This window comes from Excalfactoria chinensis, chromosome 24 (assembly GCF_039878825.1).
Source record: "Excalfactoria chinensis isolate bCotChi1 chromosome 24, bCotChi1.hap2, whole genome shotgun sequence".
NCBI lineage: Eukaryota > Metazoa > Chordata > Aves > Galliformes > Phasianidae > Excalfactoria > Excalfactoria chinensis.
The window spans coordinates 151,682-169,775 of NC_092848.1; the positions used below are offsets into that span (position 1 = coordinate 151,682).

The window sequence follows — 18,094 nt, forward strand, 5'->3', positions numbered from 1 at the left end:
ACGTGGTGACCAGAACCCGGCGGGGGGCTCAGAGCCCCGGGACACTTGCAGATATAGGGGAGGTTTTCCATTTTGTTTTATCACCGACTCACACGTGAACCCTGATGCACAGACACAGACACAGACGGGCTCAGTATTCAATCTGTATTTATGAAAACATTTTTAGGCATCAGTTTGTAACAAAGCGCACCCACCAGCACAGGGGGGGCTGAGGGTGGCGTCGTCCTGCTTTGGAGCCAGCTTTGGTCCTGGCTGCAGAGCAGCTTATGAGAGGAAAGTGGCACTTTGAGCCATGGACGGCGGCTGGAGGTGAAGCTGTGAGGTGGGCCTGGGATGTGGGCAGGGACTGAAGCAGGACAGTGCGGTGGTAAGGGCGAATGGGATGCAGGGGGTGTTTGGTTCTGATCTGGGAGCCAGGAGTAAAGTGCAGCAGGGTGATCCTATGAGCACTGTCAGCACTCGTCCATCCTGCTTCTGGGGCCGAGCTCAAGCAGCTCTGTGCTGCTGGGATGATACAGAACTGGGACACGTGCAGGCAAGAGCATGTGGGACAGGTGTGCAGACAGGCCTTCCCTCTGTGGTGCAGAAGCAGCAGGTGCCAGCAGCGTAGAGTTTTAATAGGGTGCAGAAACGCGAAGGGCCAGGCTTCCCCAGGTGGGCGCCCACCATCCTTCCAGATAGAGCAGAGGCTCTCACCCCCTGCGGGGCTGCAGGCACACGATTGAGGTAGGTCAAGAAGTAACTCCTGGCCAGCTGGCTACTGTGGGAGAGAGGTGCTGATGAGCTGGGTTGTGCTGGGAGTGCCACAGGGTGTTACCAACCCGCTGCCCCTTACCATCCAGCTGAAATCATCTGCAAAAGTCACGCCCTTGCTCAGCCGCTGCTCCTGGGAGCCCGTGCTGCTGCCACTCAGCGAGTTCCGGCGCATGATTCCTGCTGGGACAGTTCAGTCCTGAGAGGGTGCACTGAGCTGTGCCTCACACGAGCTCAGCCCTGGGAGCCCCATCCCCGCTGGGAGCTGCAGGTAGCACTGGGGCTGGTACCTGGGGGCTGCACCAACTCCAGGCGCTGCAGGCTGTTGCGGCGGGAGGGGTTGAAACTGCCCTTGGAAAGGCGGCGCTGGCGGCTGGAGAGCATGGCAGCAGGGGAGACGATGCCCAGCGGGGGCTGCTTCCCCATCCGCAGGTACAGCTCCTCAATCTCTTTCTTTTGGGTGCTCTGCAGCAGCTGCACTTCAGCCAAGTGCCTTGGGAAGAGAATGGGAGCTGAGTCCAGCGTATATGCGGTGCCCTGGAAAAGGACATCATCCTTCTGCCTGGGCAAGGATCCTTCGTGGGCACAGCCCCCCACCCCTGCTGGGCACAGAAAGCCACGAGCTCGCTATGGGGCTGCTCACTTTTGACGCAGGGTCTGCAGCTCCTCCCAGATCTCCTCATCCTCACTCTCGGTGTCATCGCTGCTCACGTAGGACAAGCCGCGGGAGTAGCTCAGCCACACCTGGCTCAGCACTGTCTGCGGAGCGCTCTCCTCCCCAGGGCCCTCCCGGTCACTCTCTGCCGGCACCGCTGTCCCCTCCTCAGCCTCAGGGTTCTGCTCTGCCATCTCCTGTTCTGACTCGGAGTTGTTGCTAGTGCTGCTCCCTGTGCCAGAGGTGGTGGGCAGCAGGGAGCTGCCGACCACCAACTCTGTGCCATGCTGCTTGCTTTTGCTGCTGCCCAGCACCGGGGGTGTGACAGCTGGCTCCTCGGATGGCGTCACCTGGAAGCGGCCCAGGATCTGGGGCTTGGCTTCTGGGGGAAATCCACGGGGCCTGGGGTGAGTGGGATGCTAGGGATGCTGCTGAGCCCCTGTGCGTACGGTCCTTTCCTACCTCACCTTCATTGATGGGTGACAGCTGGGCCTTGGTCACACTGGGTGCTGGCGACTCCGAGATGATAAGTGGGTGGCTGGGCTTCAGAGGGACAAGCGGCACCTGCAGGCACCCACATGCTGTGACCACACCACCACAAAACCTCTGCTTTTGCTCCCACAGCTGCAACCTTTGGCCTGCTCAGCCCTCCCACATCCTCAGGACTGTCTCTGCTGGAGCATCCCCGTGCTGCAGGGCTCTGCGTCCCATCACCCACCCAGCCCACAAGCATTGAGACCCACGTCAAACAGCTCCGCAGAGCCCCACACTCACTGTGCTGCCCTCGGGGCTCTCTGGCACGACTGAGCTTGGCATCGTCAAGGGACTCCCCGTGGAGCACAGAGGAACTGCTGCTGGAGGAGAGAATGGCACGGGCCCCCCCACCGCAGGGACATCAGCCCCCGGAGGCCCGCTGCAAGACAGGGAGGGTTTTGCCATACTGGCAGGGTCAGGGTAAACAAAGCGTGGGGGCCCAAGGATGAGATTCTGTGGCCGAGGCAGCGGTGGAGGGTAGAGGTGCCCACCTGAGCTGGCAATGGAGGAGACAGCAGGCAGTAGCGTGTGTGCCACGCTCATCACTGCCAGGGAAAAGACGTTGGCGAGGGACAGGAGGGGAGTGGTCGGGGACCAGGGTGTGCTGGTCACAGGGGGGCTCACGGGACTGCTGGGCCCACTGGGGATGGGGGATAAGGGGACCGGCAGGGCAGGGGGAACAGACATCCCTGGGGAGCCTGGGGCTGACTGTAGGAGCACCGGCGGTGCTGTCATCCAGGATGGAGCTGATGAGATGAGGGGCCAGGGCTGCGCTGAGCCTGCAGGAAAGAGAAGCATCAGGAGCAGGGAGCAGCCCCAAGCACTGTGCCACTGCAAGTCTGGCAAAGGTGCTGCAGCTGGCAGGGCTATGGCTGGGAGCTCTGGGTAGAGAAAGAGCTGAGTGTCACCCTGCCAGGCCTGGTACCTGTGGGGGAGCCTAGCAGTGGCTCTGCAGGGCTGGAGAGATCATTCTCCAATGGGGAGCTGCTCGGTACTGGCAGGACGGGTGATTGGAGCCAGGTGCTGGGGCTGGTGCAGCCCAGGTCTGCAGCACAAAAGCACATTTAGGCGTCTAGGACAGACCTCCCAGAACCCTCCTGGCTCAGCCAGGGGTGCAGGAAAAGCTCACACAAAGGTGAGGATGTACCACTGAGTGAGGAGGAGGAGACAGACTGCGAGAGCTCCTGCAGCTGCAGCTCTGCCTGCTGGGGAAAGAGAAGCTGAGCTCAGCACTGGAACAAGCTGAACCAAATCAAGACCAGTCCCCAACCCATCCCCACTGCAAGAGGGGACAAGAGCCCCAGCTCTGCCATGCAGACAGCACCACGACCCGGAGCTGCAGGGCTCCTCCTGCTGGGGCTGGATTCACGTGCGGGGTCCCAGCGCAGGGGGCCGGGGCCAGGCACTCACGGGACGGCTGGTGACACGCTCAGCCTCGGGGCTCTCGGGCAGCTCGGGCTGGCTCTGCCCATCCTTGCGCAGCAGAGTCTCCACGCGATGGATGATGTCCTGAATGCGGTGGATGAAGCTGTCCTGCTCCGACTTGAGGATGAACTCATTGTGGACCTGGTGGGGCAGTGCGGTGATGCTCAGTGCCGTGGCTGCCCTCTCCCCGCTCTTATTCAAGTCTACACTCACCATGACAGCTGCGATTTCCTCTGGGTTGTCCCCATCCAGGTCGAACTTGAATGTCACCATCTTGTTGTTGTAGGTCTGCAGCTGGCACTCCACCACCCGATCGTTCTTGTCAGAGATCTGCATGCAGCATGAAGGGCTCAGCAGAGGCAGCGGGGACGCATTTACCCTGACACCATGGTACTCACATTGGTGATGCGCAGCCGGGACCGGGCTCGGCGCCGCTGCAGCCTCCCCACTGCCCTCTTGGCTGGCAGCTTGGTGCTCTGCTCGCCAGCAGAGAGCCCCTCGCAGCCGTCGCTCATGCCCGATGCCACGTCCGAGGCATAGCTGCAGGATGCCCCGGTACGTGAGTGTGGCTGTTCCCAACTGCAGCCCCCTTCCTAGGCAGCTCCAGCCCAGGATCCCAGTGCTTACCTGTCCACTGGAGAAGAGAAGCCACTGGCTGTGGGCAGGCGCTCAGTGGGTAGCTGCACTGCGATGCTCTGTGGGGAGGGGATGCTGTGAGCCAGAGCCATCACCGCTGCCACCCTGACCCTTCCAGCCTTATGGGCTCACCGTGGGGAAGCAACGTGTGGGGCGGATGGGTGGGGGGCTAGTGGGAGTCCCCATTGAAGCACTGTGATGAGACACATCTGGGGAGTCGAGGAAGCCAGAGGAGCTCAAGTAGCCATCTGTTTCACAGTCGGCTGCAAACAAGCACATACGTGAGCATGGCCAGACCTGGAGGCCCCTCTTCCCAGCTCTCAGCTCCCCTTTAGTGAACAGCCTTGGGGTGGGATGCACAGGTGTGGCTAGAGGAGCGGGAGAGCCCCATGCCCACTTCTCTGTGCCTACATACAAGTGGCCGAAGAGTAGCTCGTGTGCCGGTACACGAAGTGCTGGTCAGCCTCAGGTTCCTCAGGCTCTGGTGGGAAGGTGCTGCTGAAAACAGAGTCCCTGGAGCCAGTGGTGGCCGGGGCAGGTGCAGGGACACCCGGTGCCAGTGGGGACTTGAAGTCCTCCAACAGCTTCAAGACACCTGGCGCCTGCCCCAGCTCAGCCTGTGGCAACACATCCTGAGCACGCTTCAGTTTCTCCCGCTTGCGCTTGATGGCGACCACGCGGTCCCGCACCGCCTTCGCCACCAGCTTGTAGTCAGCCTCGCAGACAAAGCCCAGGACCACCTGCACGGGAGTGGAGCGGTATCAACCCGCAGGGACCCCCACGGTGTCCCACCCCCTCTGCCTCACAGCACCCACCATTTCCTGGGCCACCTCCTCTGCCACATCCTTGTAGAGCTCGAAGAGAAACTCGATGGCGTTGTTGTCCTTGTACTTGCCATGCAGCTTCTTTGTGTCATCCATCCGCAGCCACAGCTTGAGCCCTGACTTGATGCCATCATCTTCCTCAGCCAGCTCCACATGCACCCCCGTGTCCTCCTGGAAGAAGGAGTGCTCCAGCAGGTCCTGGATGGTATATCTGGGGGAAAACGCTGCTCAGTGTGAGGACACAGCCCATTGCTCTGGGTGGCAGCGAGGGACAGGGCAGAGGGACCATGTGTGGGTGCACTCAGGGGTGCAGACACTCAAGGCAGGGCTCTGCGGCACCGTGTCCTCTCCCGGTCTCTCCCACCTTTCATCCTTATCCATGCGAATGCAGCCCTCAATGATCTCCTTCAGCTCAGGCACCTTCACTTTGTAGAAGCTGCTGGGCTTCAGGCCCTGCGCAGAAGCAGACAGCACCCATCAGGAAGCTGCAGGGTGCCCTGCTGACCCGAAGACAGTGCCCTGCGGGGCCAGACCCTGCTCGGCACCTGGATCCAGCACAAGGCTCCAGCCCAGAAGGCAGGAGCTGTCTGGGTCCAGCCGGGGCAGCCACGATGCCCTGGGGACAGAACAGCCAAGCAGCTCCGTTCCACCCTATGAGTGCACGGGGTGAGGCACACGGTCATCCCTACCCTCTGCTGGCCCTGGCAAAGCTCATGGAGCTGAGCACCTTCTCACCTCCCAGTCTAATTTTAGCTTCTTGCATAACCTGCTGAGTGGAATACTTCTGGAGCAGCGAGGTCCAGCAGCTCCCACCACACTGCCCCTTCCTCCAGCCCTGAGGCACTCACTGAGGTGACCTTGCGATAGATCTGGGCAGCGTTCTGGCACTCTGAGTAGGGGTATTCTGAGGTGGCCATCTCCAGCATGCACATCCCGAAGGCGTACACGTCCACTGCTTCATCGTACTTCTCCTCATACATCTCTGGGGCCATGAATTCAGGGGTTCCTGGGGGCACACAGCACGGCTCAATGATGCGCCTGCCCCCACACGCACCTCCACGTCCCCCATGACCCCATCCCACCTATCACACTCTTGGCAAAGGAGGCACGTTTGAGCGTGGCCAGCCCCAGGTCCCCGATCTTGACAGAGCCGGTGGGGCCGGTGATGAAGATGTTGTCACACTTGAGGTCACGGTGGATGATGGGGGGCGAGCGAGTGTGTAGGAAGTGCAGCCCTTTGAGGATCTGGCGGCTCCAGCGCTGCAGTACTTTCAGCTTCATCTCCTTGAACCGCTTCAGGTAGCTGCGAGGGGACAGGGCTGGCACCACAGCACCCCACGGACACTGACACAACCCCGTTCCCCACATCTGACCACGATCCCACCGCCACCACTGAGCTGCAAAGAGCTCCCTGTGCCCCCTCCCCAGCCAAGCTCTGCAGAGGCAGCACAGAAAATGCAGCTAAATCCAAGCCAAGCTGCCAGTGCCAGGAGTGCAGTGGGAGCCAAGGGTGAACGCTGCCCTGTGACGCCCTGGGGCCCCCCAGCCCATGTGCTGGCTATCACTCCACAGCAGAGCCCTCCCTCACCTCTTCTTCCCCCCACACTCTGACCCAGCAGCCCCCACTCACGTCTTAAGAGTGCCAGACGTCATTAACTCAGTGACCAGCACAATGCAGATCTGCCCTTTGACGGATGACTTCCAGGAGTCGTAGAAGCGAACGATGTTGGGATGCTGCAGCCCCTTCAGCATCTCCACCTCCTCACTGAAGCGCTGCCGCTCTGTCTTAGACAGCTTCCGTGTCTGCAGGGGCAGCAGGGAGTGAGGGGTACGTGTGGGGGTACGTGTGGAGCTCTCACATCCCACCCCCCCGGCACTCAGCCTCATGCATGGCTCTGACAGAGCTGCTTGCCTCATCCATCAGGCTGGGCAGGGATGGCTGAAGATCCCCCTGTGCTGAAACCCACCCTGCACGTGTGAAACCCACCCTGAGCCGGCTGCCCAGCCCCATAGCCGATGCTCGGTGCCCACCACCAGAACGAGCATTGCTAGCCCCACACTTCTAAGTGCTCAACCTGCTGTTCTGCCTCGTGCAGACCTGTCTGCCCCTGTCCTGGGCAGCTCCTGCCCTCCGCCGCTGCACAGCAGGCACCAGGCACCTTCATGGCAGGGAGCCGGCCTGCCTCAATGAGGCCTTTGTTGGGGAAAGCAGGCGTGGGAGGCTCCAGCCCAGGTTTTTCCATGTTCCTCCAGCTAGAGTTAATTAAAGTAGAAGCCAAAGAGAGCTGACACAGGCACTGAGCGGGGCTGCAGGGAGGATGCAGACCCTATAGGGCCCTCTACAGCAGAACATGGGGATGCAGAAGGAGCATGAACCTGCCCCACACCCCGCAGCACAGCCCTGGTACAATGACCCTTACTCTGCACAGAGCCAAAGGGACGAGGGAGCACAGAGCTCAGGAGCTGGCACAGAGTCCCAAGAGCCCAGGTGGCAGCAGTGCCAGCGGCATTTGCGAGGTGCCCCCATTGCTGGGTGCTGCCTGTCCCATGCACAGCTCCTTGGCTGCCAGCCGCCATCCAGCAGCTTTTGTAATATTTTCATTGCATCATAACTGGCCCCGCGGCTGGGCTGGAGCTGCTCCATAATCCCCTCTCCTTCCTTAATACATGCTCAGGGACCCAGCTCAGCCCAGAGGAGAACTTGAGCCTTGCTGCAGTGGATGAATGGGATCTTTCATAGCCAGAGAGGAAAACAGCGCCCCAAGGCCCCTGAGCCGCCCAGCACACACCCTGCCCCCCCAGCCCACCACCACCTACTGCAGAGCTTCAAGGAGCTCAGAGGCTTGGCTGCACCCCATGGAGCCACAGGGCAACAGGCAGCTGTGCAGGCTGTGGCCAGGGCTCAAGGACTGTCACTGTGGCTCCCTACGTTCAATGAGGGGGGACCAGGGTGGCATGTGGACGTGTCCCCCAGGGAGCCTGAAGCAAAGCTAAAGGGAGCCCCACTCTTCCCTCAAGCCTGTGATGGATTCATCCCCGGCATCATTCCAAAGAGGGAGACAGGCACCTCAAGGGCTCTGCCCTGCCATGCAGGGTGAGTGGTACCCAGCATGACCCCAGTCCCACTGGAGACACTCAGACTGGGATCGCAGTGCAGGGCAGCACACAACGTACAGCTGGGGCTGCCAGCAGAGCTGCCTGCCCAGGACATGGTGTCTTTTCCTAGCAGACACCTTCTGGGGAGGAAGAGGAGGACGCTGGGGATGGCAGCGCAGCGCTGGGGAAATAGTCCAGCCTCATCCTAGGGCCAGGAGATGGCTGCTAGTGTGCCCAGCAGGGCCCACTGCAGAGCTGGGGCCAGGTGGAGGCGAGGAGGAAGGTGCAGAGGTCCACCAAAATGTGAGGCAATGCTGCAGCTGGAGCAGCGCCCGCGGCACTCCTGTGCTGCTCACCTCAGCCAGAGGGTCCCGGCAGCATCCATCAGTGAAAGACTGCACTGTGCAGAGCTGAGTTACACCCAGGAAGAGAGGCACCCAGGGCTATCTGTAGAGGCACCCAGGGCTATCTGTAGAGGTCCCCTCTCAGCTCTCAGCCTCCCACCAGCACAGGACCCAGAGCAGATCTCTGGCAGCACGGCAGCACCCACCCCATAGGGCTGTTCCTGTCCCCCTCCAGAGGGGTCCCCACAGAAAAACTACGCATGGGCAACATATTTACAGCTCAGTCCCACTCTGGGCTTCTGGTTTCCTCCCCACTTCCTCCTTTCCCCCAACCCTCAGCACCTAACAGAAATAGTCTCAAATCTAAAGCTGGAAAGCATAAACAGGTCATGGCAGGTCTGCGGGATGCAGGGACAGACAGCCCTGCACAGGGCTGTGGGGACAAAGAGGCCCCCGGGGGGTCCCACAGGAAGGCAGAGAAAAGGTACTGGGCAACCTGGTGGTGAGACAGGGCCAGGACAAGAGCCAGGGTTTGAGACTGGGAGGCTGGATGAGGCTCCTGGGACCGGAACTGCATTCAGGGCTGAGGTTAGGTGTTCATTTATATTTTAAAGGCAATAAAAGGAGAACTGTGAAAGACATGGGACAAAGCTATTTTTAAAGGGGCAGAACCACAACCATTTTTATTTGCGGTTCCAAATCCTGTATTTGTGTCACAGCGTCTGATTCTTTGCATGATTGCTGGAAAAAACAAGCTTTGACAAGTTTGCTTATGTGCTGCCAGACCCTCACGGGATGTGCACTTGGGGACAAGATACACTGAATAAAAAGCAGAGGGGACTGTTCTGGGGCTGTCTTTGCTCCACCCAGAGGGTGCTGCTCTCATCCCCAGGCACCTGAATGCGACTGGCACACGGTGCCAGCCCAAGCTGCAGGACAGGTGCCGGGGACTGCAGTCCAACCCCCACGGACAGCCTGGTTAGGTATGCTGGGTATGCAAAGGGATGCAGCCCAGCACAGTGCACATGAGCACCAAGCTGTGCTGTCATCTCCAGGGTTTGCTATGGCTGCAGTTGGGGCATAGCGGGGCACACGGGCTGGGCATGGACCCACAGCAGGAACGTGAGGCAGCCAGGTGGGATGTGCTGGACATGAGCGGCTCCTCTATTAGTCACCTTCAGCAGAGATGCTGCCCTCACCAGCACTGAGCTGTGGCTTCCCGTGCTGGTGAGGGCACAGTCAGGAGCTCAGGGGTCTTAGGAGGGAGATGTGGGCATAGCAGAAGGGGAGCACTGAGTGCCTGTGTGTAATCTGAAGCAGTTGCCCCGTCTCACAATACCGAGGCCTAGAACTACATCCTCCTCTCAAAGGCTGTAGTCACCCCTCCAAAAGTCATGCACCATTATCTAAAGGATCTCTTCTTGCATTACTGGGCTGCAGCCATCCCATGCGGACGCGCCAAGGCTTTAGGAACAAGACAACAAACTTGCAAGACATGTTTTTCTCTGTAAACAAGGACTTGGACCTTCCAGCTGCTGCAGCCACCCCCGGGGCAGGAATCTGTTGGAGACTTTGGACTTCACCAAAGCCCCTCCCTGGGGGCTGCAAGGAGAAATCTGGAGCCCCACTGCCAGGCTCTGCTAGTGCAGCCCCACTGCCACAGCCAGAATTGCTCCCAGCACACACAGGAGGGGACTACTGTCCTCAGCTGCCTAGCATCACATCCTGCTGTTGGGGAGCAGCGGGGGAGAAGATGGGGAAGCCACAGGTGCTATTAGCAGGGAGCACCTGGAAGCGTCATAGAAACCACATGTGGGTGCCCACAGGCACCACTTCAACCAAGGACAAGCAGCTGACGTGCACCAAGGACGTTCTGTACCCTGAACCTTTTCGCACCCAGCCCCCGGCTACCTGCAGCACGTGCTCCAGAGCATTCCCAGCGCTAACGAAGTGCACCTCCAAGCCAACTCCGGCACTGAGACGGCTCCCCTACCCTGTCTGCCCTTCCCAATGGCGATCTGTGAGCTAACGAGCACCCAGAAAGTAGCGGGGTGCAGCCCAGCCCAGGTTTTCCCCCACTGCCCCACAGCAGGGCTGGCGCCGCGGGCAGGGGCTGCAGGCGCCCCACGAGTGCTCCGTAGCTCAGGCAGGGACACAGCAACGGGAAAACAACGTGCGACGGTGGGAGGGCCCACGAGCACGGGGCTGAGCACGCGGCCGAACCCCGGGGCACCGGCAGCGCACGGGGGGTCCAAACCCCCGGCACGTTCCCAGCCCCACGCTGCAGCGGAGAGCGCTGGGTGCGCTGCGGGGGCACCGAGGCTCCCTGCCGAGCAGCCCCCGCCTGTGTCCCCCTACTCCTGGGCTGCGTCATCCCAAGCTGTGCCGTGCCGTAAGGTGAGCACCCTGCCCTCGTACCTGCAGCTCGCACCACGCCACCTCCACTGTTGTCTCCGTGTCCAGCCCCTTGTAGACGGTTTTGAAGGAGCCCCGTCCAATCTCGATGTCGAACTTGAGGAATCGGCCGTCGGGAGAAGTGGCCACGGCGCGCGTCTCCACCTCCTCGCTCTCCGTCTCCTCGGGCTCCCGGTGAGTCGCGGCGTCCGACGGCGGCGGTGACCCCGCGCTCGGCCCCGGGTAGCCCAGCAGCTCCAGCTCCACCGAACTCCGCCGGTTGAAGCGGGAGGAAGCGCGGCGGGAGTCTCGTCCCGAGGGCCTCCGGCTGCGGTTACGGTGCGGTGCTCTACCGGGGAGCCCCGGCTCCACCGGGGAGCCGCCGCCTGCCCGCTCCGCCTCGGGCTGGGACATGGTTCCAGCGGCGACGGGCTCGACCGTCAGCATCAGCTCCCGCAGCCTCGCACCCCGCAAACAGAAGCTCTCCGAGCCCCGGTACGGGCCCCGGCACCGGCGTGGCCACGCCCAGCGGCACCGGCCCCTCCCCGGCGCGGCCACCGCCCCCCAGTCCCCGTTGCTCCGGCGGCACCGGCACTGGGAAGGGCACCGGGGTGGGCATTGGCAACGGGAAGGGCACCGGAGCGGGCGCTGGCGTAGGTACGGTGCCAAGCATCGGGGCGAGCACCGGGATGGGCACCGGGATATGTGATGGGCACTGAGAGGCATCAGGTCCTGGGCTGGGCACCGGGCACCAGAACGGACACTGGAGCAAGCACTGGGACGGGCACCGGGCGCCGCCAGGCCCGGGACTTCCCCCATACAGGGCCCACCTCGACCCCGAGCCCCTGTGCCCGGGCAGGGCTGTAGTGGTCCCACTCCTTCATTCCAGCAGCGATGGGTCCACGCAGGGTCACCGTGAGCAAACCAGGCCAGGTGATGTGCGGCCATATTGGGCCCCGGGGAAGTGTTTGCTTCAGCTGCTCTCAGAGCTGGAGCTGAGAAGTTGCAGTGCAGCGCTGCAGTGCCTGTGCATGAAGCTGCACTTCTCCACTGCTGTGGGCACTGCCGCGCTGTCGAACCCTGCGCTCCCGGACTCTCAGGATTCACTGCCGGGTGAACTGAAATGAGGGCCACACAAATACTAAAGTGTGAACGTATCCTTCAGCCTCACGCTCACCAGGAGCCTGGACAAGAGCTTGTTGTCTCCACAGTGTAAATGATGAGGTTGTTCTACCCTGTAAAGCTGTTTACACAAAATACAGAGCAATCAATTCTAGCGTTAATTTCTTTTCCCTAAGGTCAGATTGTTTCTACTCAGCGATACAGGAAACATTAAGGGAAGGACTGAAATGTTAACACAGCCGTGCTCTTTGCGCAGATTTAAAGTGCCAACGCTGTGCATGCAGAACCCAGCTGCTCTCACCCACAGCTACGCAAATCCCCCCGTCCAGCTGGACGGATGAAGGAGCACGTGTTAAATGTTGAGGCTGCACAACCTGCTGCACACAGGCAGACCTCTGTACCTGCACACTGCCCTGTCTGCTCAGCCCTCATCCCCTAGAAAGAGGACTGGGTGAAACCTCCAGGAAGGGAAAATCAGTCTGCATCTCCACATGCTTGCAGACCACTCTCTTGCAGTACAGGCCGGAGGAATGCAGTGACTCTGTTCTGATCCAGTCTTGCATTCTCAAGAGCCAAACCAGGGCCCCCTTCTGGGACAACACACCCTGGAGGCTGCAGGATGCGTGCTTGGTGCAGTGACAGTGCTGAACTGTGCCGTGTTCCCCAGGCCCAGCAAGCAGTGCAGCCCTCAAGCACCCCCAGCCCCAGGCTCTGCCAGGTCACTGGGATACGAACAAGGCTGGCAGGCAGCCTGTGCTCTTCAGCGAGGGTACAACACGCAGAGCCAGGCAGGGCTCTTGGTCTCATTTCCAGCAGGCTCATGTCCCATGATCACGTTTTCATCATGAAATGAGATGCCTTGAAATGTCCCAGGGAATGAGCACCCCAGATGAAGCCCCTGCAGAGAAGAAACTGGGCACGAAGCTGCCTTGATGCTGTACCCCAACACACCTCTGCAGTGAGCACTGGAGATATTTCCTCTTCCCTGCAGCTACAGGATCACCGTGGGCTGAGCAGTAGCAGCTGACCCTGCAGAGAGGTGCAGTGCAAGTGACCCCAACACATCCCAGGACATCATGCTGCAGCTGGGTCGGGGCTGAGAGCAGGGTTTTCCCATCCAGTCAGCCCTTCCACAGTGCTCAGCAAACACATGCAGTCCTGCATGTTATCAGGGTGACATTTCTCCTGGCTTCCAGCGTTGGTGCCAGCGCTGTGCTTTGAGCAGCCGCTGCAATCAGGCCATTCAGCATTTCCACACACATTTGGCTGCTGGGAAAAGAGCAGGAGACTACAACCTCTCTGCTCAGGATTAGATCCCTCATCAAAGAACAATTCCAGCAATTCTTTTGTTCTGAGCCCAAAACTCAGGGTGGGATAACAGAGGGGCTGGGGCCAAACGTAGTGATAGCTGCGTGCCTGCAGGGCTGTCGCGAGAGCTGAGCAGCCCCCCAGGAGGGCCTGAGAGGAGGGGTGTGAAATGTCCCCTCCAGAGTGCTGCAGGGAGTTCCCTGTTGACTTCAGCACCCCATACCTGTGGGGCTCAGCATGCCCCATACCCTACAGCACAGAGCTGTGGGAGGAGACAGCACTGCAACCTCAGCAGCAGCTGCAGCCCCAGGCAGATAACTGCTGAGGATTTCCTTAGCCCAGAGTCACAGTCACGACCTGAATGCACATTTATCCCAGCTCATAAATTTATCAAACTGAAGCAACTCTTGCTCCTAACTAGCTGCATGAAATTAAATATCCTCTCAACTTCCCCCCCACCCCAACCAGCAGAACCCAAATGTGCACAGTGCGATAGCACCTTATCTCAGCACCAGCCCCCCGTGCTCCACCTTGCCCCAGCTCATGAGCCCTAATCAGCACATCCAGACATTGGCTGTGACCTCAAAGCCCAGAGATGGGGACCCACAATCTGCTGAAGTCCCGTGGGTTGGCTGCTGCTACTCCCCCACCCTGGGATGCAGAATTTGCTCCACAAGGCTGCGGGCAGCATTGCTCATGGAGCTCTGGGCACTCTCTGCAGCAGTGCAGACCACAACACCCTGCACGAGCAGCTCACAGGGATGGCTGCACAGTGGGCACAGGGCCGGCTGCCTGAGCTGTTATCTGTTGTGTGTGGCAACACATTTTCTCCTGTTCTCTGCCTTGTTCTGGCACTATGTACAGCCCTAATATCATGCACGTGGAACATGAGGAGGAGCTGCCCTGGGTACAGAGAAAGTTATAGTTGGAGGTCATCCCGCTGCCCCTTTAGAGCTTAATTACATCTCCTTCCCAGCACCCCAGGGTTTCCAATCCAGTGCAGTTCTCATGTAAGCACCTCTGGGCAATGCAATGCTCAGATGTCCCAATCTTGTGATTACATCACTAAGTGCTATAAAGCAGCACATAAAGATAAGGAAGACCGTTTCAGTATAAAGTCTTTGTTTTTACCATAAGCTACAGCTTGTCATTGTCACCACTGTATAAATGGGGAACAGCAAACAAGCACACAGCTCATGCAGCCCCCCAGCATAAAGCAGTTTCCCTGCACGTCATCTCTGCTGCAACCTGGCCTTAGTGCACAGCCCCAGCAAACCAGCAGAGAATAGAAGCAGCTGCCTGTCCCAGGGTGGGACAAGGGGGAAGCACACTCTTCCTCCTCACCTCACTAAGTGATCCAGGAAACTGAAAAAGAGCCATGAATAACTGCCAGGAGAGCTTCAGAAAGAGAAAGGCCTGTTTTAGATTTATCTAATGTCACATCAGGCATTTCCTAAGAAGGGAGTAAATTCAATTAAGAACCCAGACTCACTCAAGGACAGTGAGGTTACATTCAGCAAATGAGGCTCAGAACAATGCTGAGAGGTCAGGACTGCCTGTACGCAGTGCAAGAAACGCAAACATCCTGGGCTTGTCTGCTGGAGAGTCTTCATCCAGGGCCAAATGCAGACGCCACTGAATGTAGAGTGGAAGACACAGAAACATGCTGCAGGGCTGCAAAAGCAGCAAGCAGAGAGGGCACAGCAACAAGAGAGGGAGAATCAAGATAGGCAGCATGGAGAGAGAGAAGAGGCTAATCCCAGACACCAAAATAAGGTCCATACAGATGCTGGTAGCAGCCAATTCCTTCGTGAAGATTTTCCTGGCTGTTCTGAGCCACAAACATGCAGACAGGACCACGGTCTAACCAGTGAACCCCAGTTCCTGTGCTCTGCTGGCACAGGAATCGCTCTGCAGCGCTGGAGTCACTGGCATGCAGAGATCCGTCACCAGCCTTCCTGCACAGACCTCCAGCACACACAGGTTAGTGATTAAGGATTTACCAGGTCAAATGCTGTACCTGGGTCGCCGTTTCAACAAGCTGTTGACTTCATAATCAGTACTGAGAATGTGAAACTTAATTACATTCTCCACTGGCCTGCTGTTCTGCAGAGCTAACCCCACCACTGCAACAAACACATCAGTTTTCAGTGGATTGCACATAGAAAACGAAAGCTAATGTTGCCCTGAAGTCAGCCAGTAAGAGCATACAGTCTGCAGCTCTGGCACGTGGAAAAAAGCCTTTGTGGTGCGTGCTTCCAAATCAGGCAGGGTGCCTCTGCAGGTCCACCCTCTCCCCAGTACAGTGTTTGTACAGTGCAGTAAGGAAACATAGCTGAAGGGCAAGAATTCAGTACACTGTTCTGTTTTGCTTCTGATGGAAAAACATAGATGAAAACACCCAGGCTGCTCTATAAATACATCTCATTTTAATTACTTCAGATTAGCTCCTTGCGATCCACCCCACCACACAGATCAGCCTGCATTGCAGCAACTGCGGATCAGTCTTTCAGTGAGGTCTTCTACGCCACAGCAGCAACAGCTCGTTCTGTGTGTTTGCTTTCACCTCTCGGCCACGTGGTGGGGGCTGCAGAGCCCAAGCACAGGGCTGGAAGGTGGGAGGAGAGACCCCTGCAGCTGTGCCTGACCAGCCACCAGAGCGTCCATCCGCTGCATTCACAGGAACAGGGAAACAGCAACAGGATAAGAAGTCACGTCTTTGGAAGGCTTCACAGATTCTCTTCACCCCAAGAAGTCCCAAGCATGCAGCTGCTTGCGCCACTGCTTGAAACCAGGCCAGGAGATGGAACCTTCACAGCCAGAAATGTTCCAGCAGCCAAAGAGAGGAAGGGAGGGGGCTTCTATCAGAAGAACTTGACGCCTCGGCCATCGTCCAGCGTGATGATTTCAGCCTTGTGCTCTTGCTGCAAGGCTTGCAGGGCACGAAGTAGCATAGCCTCATCCAAACCGTGGAACTCTAGGGAAGGAAAGGCATACCCATCAGCAGGAACAGGAATCACACAAGGAAATGAACGGGCTTTTGATGTCTATGGAACGGTGACGGTAAAGACAGAGGGCTCTGAAGGGCACATTTTAGACTCCTGCACCATAATGCTACACAAATCCACAATGACAGCCATGCTAACAGTCATCAGCACATTCCTGCATCAGAAACAAAGCCTGAAGGTTAGCAGACAGGAGGCAGGGAGTAAGAGCTGCCTCTCAGGCAGCTAAGAAGCTTGGCAGGAAATAAGCCTGCATCCCACCTCTGGCAAAGGCAAAGGGCTGGATGCTAGGAAGGCTCAGGGTGGGCAGCATAAACTGCAAACAGCAATAACACGGACAGATGGTAATGCAGAGCACTAAAAAGCCTCAGGATCTGCATTTCCCAGTGATGAGCAGTGTGAGATCGTATAAGTAATTTCAAAATACTCAGTTTACAGAACTACGACCTGGCAATCATTTCTATGCATTCAAATCAAGCGTGCTCTGAAAAGCTGCAGGAAGTGACACATGACATTACCTTCATTTGCTGTATCATCTCCACTGATCAACTCATACAGTGTGAACACAGAGTTGGTCAAGCCATTCTTCGATACCTGAAAACAGGCAATAGAGCAAATCTTGCACGTGTTATTTAATAACCTCGGCACGATCCCTCGCACACCTCAGCACAAATGACACGTAACACAGACAGCATTTGATGAGCAAAAGCACCCTCAGAATGAGCTGGGAGATTGGAAAGGTGAGAAATAGGATCTAAGGATGCTGACATTCCACGTGCTGTCCCCCAAACTCTATGCTCTTTCTGCCCAAGCCTTAAGAACATGCCTTGCACTAAGGACAGAGGGCATATGATGGCAATGCTGCATCCGCCTGTGCAGCCACTGCTTGAATCTCACCTTACAGTAAGTGGGAAAAGCCGCTACTACCTTCACACATGAATGGATCAACACGGCAGGAAGGTAAAAGTGGTGAAACAGCAAGAGGGGAAGGAAGCGACAGCAACCTTCTACACGACCTTGGGCAGCATCACCTGCCCTCCCAGCCGGGAGCGCCCAGGTTGTGCTCTAGGGCAGCTGCTGCGTTCTCACCCACTGATAGATGAGCCTCCCCCACTCCTCGGGTCTCCTCCACATGATCAGAAAACTGGTTTTGTTCTTGTCCAGCCACTCCAGGTTCCCTGAAACCAATTGGGGACGGGCGCTTCGGCGGAGCCGCCCCACGAGTCCCGCAGGAAGGTCCCGGGCCGGTTCGGGCACCAACCGGGGCGGCCCCGGCAGCGAACGGCGCCACCCACCGTTCTTGCGCAGCTCCTCCAGCACCACCTGGATGGCGTCGGGCGGCAGCTTCCCTGGGCGGCGGGTTAAGGAGGCAGCGGACGGGAGAGGGGGTGGATGGGGGGGGATGGGGGTGTGGGGCGGTCCGGTCCCAAAGGATACTCTGCAGGCGGCGGTTGGCGAACAGCGGGCTGTCCTGGGCCTCGCGCAGCGTCATGGCGGTCAGGCGCTGCCGCCGGCTGTAGGCGAGCGCCAGAGCGCACCAGGCCGCCAGCTGCTTCTGCCGCGTGTCGCCGTTGGGCTGCAGCCTGCGGGGCTCCGCTCAGCGCCCGGCGGGGGATGAGGCCTCACCCGGCCCCGGCCCCGGCCCCCCCAACGATCCCGGTTCCCCCCCACCCGCCGCCGCTCCCCGGATCCCGACAGTCCCTTCCCCCCCCCCCCCCCCCATCCGCCCGCCCGGCGCTCACGTGAAGAAGGGCGGGAAGCTGTACTGCCAGGGCCACGCGAAGCTCATCGCCGCCGACACCGGAACCGCCTCCGCCGGCTTCCGGCCCGCCCCGGCGCACTTCCGGCCCGCCCGCTCCCCGTCGCCCCGCCCACTCCCCCACCTCCCCCCCCCCGGCACTCGGTCGTCGAGCCCCGCCCCCTTCAGGTACGAGCTCCGCCCCGAGCCGCGCCCGCCGAGGCACCGGGCAGCACCGGGATGGAGCCGGGCAGGGACGG

General features: G+C 59.2%; 2 protein-coding genes across 5 annotated transcripts; both read right to left on the bottom strand.

The window, feature by feature from the left end:
• Positions 1-107: 107 nt before the first annotated feature.
• WNK4 (WNK lysine deficient protein kinase 4) lies at positions 108-11,149 on the bottom strand. 4 transcript variants are annotated; one of them, XM_072356542.1, is made up of 20 exons: positions 10,686-11,149; positions 6,458-6,630; positions 5,910-6,130; positions 5,676-5,833; positions 5,192-5,280; positions 4,819-5,038; positions 4,419-4,743; positions 4,136-4,266; positions 3,995-4,062; positions 3,766-3,907; positions 3,581-3,697; positions 3,353-3,508; positions 3,090-3,144; positions 2,868-2,987; positions 2,183-2,721; positions 1,876-1,972; positions 1,397-1,790; positions 1,044-1,246; positions 836-933; positions 108-760 (listed from the first exon to the last, which is right to left on the bottom strand). In XM_072356542.1, exons 1-20 carry the CDS (start codon positions 11,106-11,108, stop codon positions 758-760), a joined length of 3,732 nt encoding a protein of 1,243 aa, XP_072212643.1. In that variant the 5' UTR covers positions 11,109-11,149; the 3' UTR covers positions 108-757. The 4 variants fall into 4 exon arrangements, with proteins under 4 accessions (XP_072212643.1, XP_072212644.1, XP_072212645.1 ...); XM_072356543.1 differs by having other exon boundaries at positions 1,397-1,787; positions 3,090-3,147; XM_072356544.1 differs by having other exon boundaries at positions 3,090-3,147; positions 10,686-11,147.
• Positions 11,150-15,498: 4,349 nt separating this feature from the next.
• Positions 15,499-17,963, bottom strand: VPS25 (vacuolar protein sorting 25 homolog). Its single transcript, XM_072356570.1, has 6 exons — positions 17,839-17,963; positions 17,534-17,679; positions 17,392-17,445; positions 17,186-17,274; positions 16,615-16,690; positions 15,499-16,068 (listed from the first exon to the last, which is right to left on the bottom strand). Exons 1-6 carry the CDS (start codon positions 17,883-17,885, stop codon positions 15,956-15,958), a joined length of 525 nt encoding a protein of 174 aa, XP_072212671.1. The 5' UTR covers positions 17,886-17,963; the 3' UTR covers positions 15,499-15,955.
• Between the last annotated feature and the right edge of the window lie 131 nt (positions 17,964-18,094).

What these genes read in the sequence shown, in the direction of transcription:
- VPS25 (XM_072356570.1), bottom strand. Translation starts at nt 17,885, where the DNA reads ATGAGCTTCGCGTGGCCCTGGCAGTACAGCTTCCCGCCCTTCTTCAC. An exon ending in CGCCAACCGCCGCCTGCAGA is followed by an intron (nt 17,446 to 17,533) that starts GTATCCTTTGGG and finishes CCCGCCGCCCAG; the next exon opens with GGAAGCTGCCGCCCGACGCC. An exon ending in GGAGGCTCATCTATCAGTGG is followed by an intron (nt 16,691 to 17,185) that starts GTGAGAACGCAG and finishes GCCTGTTTTCAG; the next exon opens with GTATCGAAGAATGGCTTGAC.
- WNK4 (XM_072356544.1), bottom strand. Translation starts at nt 11,108, where the DNA reads ATGCTGACGGTCGAGCCCGTCGCCGCTGGAACCATGTCCCAGCCCGAG. An exon ending in CCACACGTTGCTTCCCCACG is followed by an intron (nt 4,063 to 4,135) that starts GTGAGCCCATAA and finishes CCCTCCCCACAG; the next exon opens with AGCATCGCAGTGCAGCTACC. An exon ending in CTGCAGACCCTGCGTCAAAA is followed by an intron (nt 1,247 to 1,396) that starts GTGAGCAGCCCC and finishes TCTCTTCCCAAG; the next exon opens with GCACTTGGCTGAAGTGCAGC.